Source organism: Triticum aestivum, chromosome 7D (genome assembly GCF_018294505.1).
Source record: "Triticum aestivum cultivar Chinese Spring chromosome 7D, IWGSC CS RefSeq v2.1, whole genome shotgun sequence".
NCBI classification, from domain to species: Eukaryota; Viridiplantae; Streptophyta; class Magnoliopsida; order Poales; family Poaceae; genus Triticum; species Triticum aestivum.
The window spans coordinates 274535801-274542557 of NC_057814.1; the positions used below are offsets into that span (position 1 = coordinate 274535801).

At 46.3% G+C, this 6757-nt stretch overlaps 1 protein-coding gene across 5 annotated transcripts; it reads right to left on the reverse strand.

The window, feature by feature from the left end:
- LOC123165540 (protein SOSEKI 3) lies at positions 1-5807 on the reverse strand. 5 transcript variants are annotated; one of them, XM_044583207.1, is made up of 8 exons: positions 5273-5807; positions 5121-5190; positions 4926-5041; positions 3848-4829; positions 3070-3213; positions 2911-2961; positions 2743-2817; positions 2-568 (listed from the first exon to the last, which is right to left on the reverse strand). In XM_044583207.1, exons 1-8 carry the CDS (start codon positions 5535-5537, stop codon positions 271-273), a joined length of 2001 nt encoding a protein of 666 aa, XP_044439142.1. In that variant the 5' UTR covers positions 5538-5807; the 3' UTR covers positions 2-270. The 5 variants fall into 5 exon arrangements, with proteins under 5 accessions (XP_044439141.1, XP_044439142.1, XP_044439144.1 ...); XM_044583209.1 differs by lacking the exon at positions 2-568 and adding an exon at positions 1140-1451 and having other exon boundaries at positions 5273-5803; XM_044583206.1 differs by having other exon boundaries at positions 1-568; positions 2911-3213.
- Between the last annotated feature and the right edge of the window lie 950 nt (positions 5808-6757).

Genomic DNA, 6757 nt, shown 5'->3' on the forward strand with positions numbered 1-6757 from the left:
AGGCTTGAGACTAGCCTGTTGCAATCTATCGAACAGAGTTTCTTCCATCGATCGCCAAGTTACGCAGATGTTCTGCCGACGGCATCGTGATCGACCGATCGGATGTAGCGCTAGTGCAAAGCCCAGGTTCACCTACGCGTGCATGTGCATGTGGCATTGTTCATCAATCCATCTGTGCTAGCTGCTTGCACGTTTGGTCCTGGTGAATCGATCTAGCGTTTCAAAACCAACAATGGGGTCCCTGCTATGTCACCAAAGTAAGAAGAAGATTCAGTGCAGTGGGTCACATACATGGACGTGCCCAGCCCGAGGTCGGGGAGCTCGATGGAGCCATCGGAATCCACGGGTCGGTGTCGCCGTCGCCGATGCCTGACAATATCTAGGTTCAAGCGAGCCTGACAGGTGCGTTCGGTCGGAAGCCTGGACATGCAATGCAATCGATTGGGGCAGGCAACCCAAGCTAGAAGCGACTGGAGGCGAGCGTGGTGCGCGGCCGACTCGGGCGTTGTGCGTTGGACGTGATGTGAGTGACCTCCATCGTGCCGAGCCGGTCGTGAGAAGTTGTGCCCTGCGCGGCACAGGTCAGAATGCTTACATAATTTTAAACAGGGTAAATTGTGGAAACACTTCTGCTAAATGGGGTAAAATGGATGAAATCTCGCTAAATGGGGTAATTAGTGTCAAAATGTCAAAATAAAGGGTAAAAATCGAAATTCACTCATAAAAAAATATTTACAATAAAGATACAACAAATTATGCATCAGCTAAGCTCTATCAAATTCCTGTTTTGGCATCATCATTAAAATGGTGGGGTTGCAACTATGACCGCACCACATCATCGTAGATGAATGTCAATTCTACTGCGAAGACATTCATCATTCTTTGCTTTTCACTCTATGCTCACGGAGATGGTCATGTTTCAATAGGTATTTCCAAGTGTTGAGCGTGAGAGCTTTTCTTTTAAAAATCTTGTCATTTCTCTAACTCCAAATATTTTAGCATCCCAAAATTATGATATCCAAAGCAATTTATTGTGGGAGATCTTGAAAGGCAAGAAGAACTTCATCATAGATAGAGATGCATTTCATCTTGTTGAGAAGAATAAAGTTCCATAAGCATTGAACCAAATCACAGTCCCAAAAAGGTGCAATGTAGTTTCTTCGCTATCCTCATTACAGAAAACACAGTTGCAACAATGGCTATTCTCATTACAGAACACAGTTGCAACAATCGAGGTGCATGGATTTCCTCTTGAGCGGATTTCTTGTATTTACTCTAATCTAACATGCAACAAGAGCCAAAAAAAGAATCTTGTATCTCAGTCTGACGGTGGAGCGTTAGCAACCATTGGTGGTAACTTAAGAGGCGGTGAGAGAGAATGGGGGTTGGACCATGCGGAAAATATCTGGTGCACCCAAGTCATATTGTGCTTTTAAAATGTTTAAAGAATTCTGAAAAAAAATTATCACACTCACACAACATCAATGCAGGTTGTCACAAAATTTCAAATCAAAATTTGAAACATAACTCAAAAAAAATGACAAATTCAACACTGAATAATACATAACATAACTTGGGCTTTAGATTTGGCCCATTATCAAACTGATGTCATTTTTGTATCTCAAAAAATATTTCAATTTTTTACACGAAATTTTATGGCATCATACATTGATGTTGGGTTAACGTGCTAGATTTTTTTCCAGATTTTTTAAAACATCCTATGGTATCCGGTGCACCGGTAGCACCAGAGGTGCGGGTGCACCGGATACATTCCCTTGGACCAAGAGGGGAGAGCAGGGAGTTATGCCTCCCGCGCTTCCCAAGGCGTGCAGCTATGTGCAACGCTGCACCCGCTCGAATATGGGTTGCTAGAAATGGTCAATTCGATTGTTTCTCCACAACCAGGCCCATGTCTGCTTTAAGATTCGTGCAGGGCACAAATTCAGTGCAACCCTCTCGAAAAAGGCTCTCACCGTGCTTTATTTATAAATAAAGCAATCACCACGTCCATACATCAAGTTCAAGTGTAGCAAAGGAAAAAATTGAGTATACTGAATTCAGAGCAAACCAGACTGCCAAACAGGCCAAATTTGCATCCCAAGGCATGCATGAGCTGCATGCGACTAACCAAACACGTCATTATGTCAATTGGAAAGCAGGCTCAGGCTTTATATACGAATAAAAGCTAACTCGAGGCTCCCACTGGAGCTATGCATTGAGTTTGACAGGTGATGTATCTAATGTGAGTTTAAATTTTAAAATGTGGTCCAGTATTGTCACAGTTTCACCAACCTGGCAAAACCGTGACCTGTTCATGTTCCTTGAACTACTGAAGAAACAAGCTATCCAGGATGCATTTAGCATTTACCGTGGACTGGTCCTGAGCCACAGATAGTAAAAAGAAGATTGTAATTCTAAGTCTATGTGTTTCTGATTTTATTTTTTATGTTGGTCCTTGTGGAACGGTAAGCTCTTTCATGGTTGTTTTATTAAAAAGAACTGATACAAGACGCAGGAGACAAACTTATCAGAGTAAGATATTGTACGGACTCACTGGAGTGACAAATTCTTCCTGAAGGTGTAACAAAATAATGACTATCACATTCACACTGGTTACAAAATGAATCAAACTCAGCTCAAAGAAAAAAAGAATGAAACTGCACTTTCAACCCAACAACTTCGAGACAAACAGCAAATGCCAAAGAAGGTAAGTTCACAGCAAAATGTAACACAACCCCTTACAGTGATTCGATGCTGTCATCACTTTCTTCACACAAGGGTGCAGATTGGATTATAACCCGTGCTCCAGAAGCAAGCCTGCGGTTATGATTTTTGTGTGTGTGTGTCGTCAATCTCTAGAAACAGATAGACAACTAGGCCAACGAATAAGAATAATGAGAAGCAACTAACCTTTCTTCGATCTTGATCATTTTGTCCTTCTCCTCATGGAATGACTCTCCCCTTGATGAAGATAATTTACCTAGTGGGTCAGTCATCCTATTGCTTGCACCTCTTGATGAACCAAGTGGTGAGGATGCAGTACTACGTTCTTGTTGACTAGAGCTGTACCTGACATCAGAGTTGGGGGAGAATGCTGTTCCACTTCTGGATTGCTTACATGATATCATTTTGATAGTCTGTGGGAGACATCTGAAACTACCCGACTCGGCCAAGCTTTCCATATCCCTTCTAGAGTCTGGCGCTGTATACACTCTGACATATTCAGAGGAGATGCTGAGTCAACAGCAAAATATATCCAGAGATATTGAAAATACTAAACATATTTTCAAGGAAGGTACTGTATAGCAGTGTGACATAGCAACTAAAAACATGATAGTTCTTGCCAATTTCTAGGTAGTTAGGTAGGACACAATTTAGTGACTCACTGCAGTTACAAAGTGAAATGAGTTCTACTAATTGGTTGATTCTCTTATGATCTTCAAAACAAACATCATTTGATTCTATTTTGATCTTTTCTATCTCTAATATTGGACACTATAATGCGAAAAGAAATGAATTGACTAAGTCTCTATGGGAGATCATAGAGAGGGATGTCCACTAAACCTCAGCGCCCTGCTGTTTGTTGTATCCTACCCCTTATTGGGGATTTGTATTTCTTATTTTCTTTTCAGTCTTTTCAATATATTGAGACACAAGCTTTGCGTTTTCTCAAAAAAGAAAGCTCCACGAGAGATCATAAATGTCCAACATTAAGTGCGACTAACCAATGTGAGCCTCAGCTATCCAATAAGCAAAAAAAAAAAAGCTCACTATCAAGGCAATCATGCATCGCAGTCCATGGTGGCAACATGATAGCCCACAATCAGAACAATGTGTTGTGACATACCTATCCTCGTCGTAAGATGATGAGCGTTTGAGTGTGGGTATTTCTCCTCTCCCTGACTCTTCCTGCTTACTCTCCTCGACCAAGCTTTCACTACTTAAATGCTCTGACTCAGAAACTCTTATTCCAATTGTTCTTGCGCTACAAGGAACATTGTCAAGGTGCCGCAATGCCATAGGAGTAGAGAACATTGGAGAAGGGAATTCAACTTGAGTAAACCGTGGTCTGTATGTTGGGATGAGGCCAAAGCCACGGTGATCTTTCACAGAGATGGACCCACAGGTGATGAGCTGCATGAGCAAATTGGCTGGCTTCAGCTTCACACCCATTGGGCCATAGAGATGTTCTTCCTCTAGTACCTTATTATAGCTACTCCTCCTACTGGCCTCTGCCCTTATCAGGGACTCCAATGTCTCAACTCTGCCACCGGGAGAAGCATCAGATGAACACACCTGTGGTGATTCTCGAACAAGTAGAGGGACCTTTGGCGATGCTTGCGTGCTTCTTTCATGACACTCTTGAATTTCAGCATCTGATGTACAATCCTCTGTACGGATTCCTGCAGCGCAAGTACGTTTAGAAGGAACATCCCTCTCACTGTCATCAGTTTGTGTGGACGCATCCTGTGCTCCGATGGGTTTGCAAACTCTGTACTCGGAAGGTCCAGGGGAGCTTGCCTCTGATAATGGAACATTAGTTCCTACTGGTTCAGGGGACAGGTTCCCCGATGAGCCAGAATGTGTAGTCCTGCATTGCTCGTCCTCGCGATTGGTGGAAGCAGATGATGATGGCACAAATGTGGAGTGCGCCAGCTGTTGTGGTTGCTGGGTAGGAGTTGGAGGTGAGGCCTCTTTGATAACAGCAGATGGGGATGGGGATGACGATGACGAGCACCCTTCTTGTGATCCTCGCGACTGAGGAGACTCTTGTTGAGGGTGCTTGGGACTCTCGGCCTTGGTGTTGCTAAGGCCATTCTGCTGCCGATCTGAAACAAGACAAGGTCGAGGAGAATGGACAAGGCAAATTGGAGCAAGATCTGATGAAGAACCCAAACAGAGTTGAGTTTATGAGTGCGACTTACCAGGCGGCGATCGGTCCAGGAGCTCGGAGCCCTTGAGGATGTACTCGTTGCCTTGTGCAGGGAGCACCAGATCGTCCTCGGAGATGTCGTGCCACACGAAGCCGTTTTTGTAGCTCCTGCGGGAAGCTACACGGATCAGCCCAGCCAAAGAGGAAAGTTGAACCCTCGACAAGAGTAATCAATGGGTGTACGTACCTCTTGCAGGACCAGGAGTACATGGCCGCCATGCCCTTCCCTCGCAGCACGTTAAGGCGGTTAATCACATCTACGGCGCCATGAACAGGAATCGCATCAGGGGCCAAAGGTGAATTTGAAAGGGCGGGCGGGGCGTCTGTTGGTGGACTCACCTCGCAGGTAGAGGCCGGCCTCCGGCGAGGCGAGCGGCACCTCGATGAAGTGGGGATGCTCCAGGTGGCGGCTGCGGCAGAGGTAGTAGACGACCGCCACCCTCTTCCCCGCGGCCGCGGGAGGGGGCGGCGGAGGCGAGCGGCGCGGAGGGTGGTGCTGGCTCTTGCCCGGCGGCTCGACCCAGACCTTGTTGCGGCCAGGGCTCGCGCTGGTGCCGGTGCCGGTGCCGGTGCCGGTGCCCCGCCGCCGCGCCCTCCCCTCCATCCTTCCTTGTCGCGTCGGCTGCTGGTTCTGAAACAGTCGGGGAGCAGCAAAGTGGCCGCGCAGCCGGATCAAATCAGACCGCGGCAGGTCCTGGACATGGCAAGGGGCGGAGGGAGCGCATTAATGGCCGCAGCTCGAGGTGGTGCGGTGGTGGTGGCAGCAGCAGCAGTGAGTTAGGTTGAGTCGGGAAGTGTTGGTTTCCCTGATGGAGATGGGAGACGGCAAGGAGGAGAAGGGGAGAGATCAAATCAAATCAAGCAGGGTTTTGACCATCCATCCAAGCAGAGGAGAGAAGAGGCAATAATGCATCACTGTTTGTGTTTGGATTAACGCTCCATGTGTCGGCTCGGCCCCAAGAATCAATGATTAATCCCTTCTTCCGTAATCCGTATTATGTTTTCTAAATAAACATTATACTCAACACCGAGCATCTTTGACGCCGAAAAGTTCTAAAAATAATTAAATTTAACTGCTGCCTTTTTGAATTTTCTGTTCATCAGCGCTGAGCGCATATTAGCCTGGACACAGACGCAAATTAGCATGAACTTGTGAGGTTTATTTATTTATTAGGTTTCAGGAGAGAGAAGGCCAGACCACGAAATGAGATGCCAGGGATCTCGAGTGCACAGTAGTAGCAGTGTTTGATTTATCTTTTTGATTGCCTTTTTGGCAGCTCATGCTCCTCCTGTTCTGTCCGCCCTACCTTGCTCTCACTTTTTTTTTGAGCTGACCCTACCTTGCTCTCACTCTCCACCGCAAGAGGAATATTCATTCTACCAGCCTTATCCACGTTGGCAGATTTATAACAGGACACGAAGTATTTTTAAGGCACAGTGCATAAAAAAAACCCGCTCCAACAGCAGCCCAATAACAAAAAAAAATTGGGCTGCCTTAAAAAATGGCTCAGCGTGCGGCGAATAGGGATTTATTAACAGTGGTTCTCGCTAGCCCGACCAATTTTGAAGCGGGCAATTGTGAAGGAGCGGCGAAGCGGCCGCTGCGCGACCCGTCGGCTTCGGCCGCAGCGAAAAATTGAAGGCGACAACCGCAAAGAAGACGACTACTGAAATTGGAGGTGGCATGAACAGCATGGGAGGAGTCATGAGCGGCATGTGAGGAGTCATGGGAGGAGGCTATATGGGTGGGTTGATGAACATGATGAGCGGTGGCTCTGGAGATACGATGAATGTCATGGGAGGTTTGAGTGGCGACATGAATGC

Excerpts from the sequence above, each read along its gene's own strand:
- LOC123165540 (XM_044583206.1), bottom strand. The coding sequence starts at position 5,537 with ATGGAGGGGAGGGCGCGGCGGCGGGGCACCGGCACCGGCACCGGCACC. Across the intron at positions 5,042-5,120 it reads TACTCCTGGTCCTGCAAGAG|GAGCTACAAAAACGGCTTCG; the intron begins GTACGTACACCC and ends AGCTTCCCGCAG. Across the intron at positions 3,214-3,847 it reads TCATCTTACGACGAGGATAG|AGTGTATACAGCGCCAGACT; the intron begins GTATGTCACAAC and ends TGAATATGTCAG.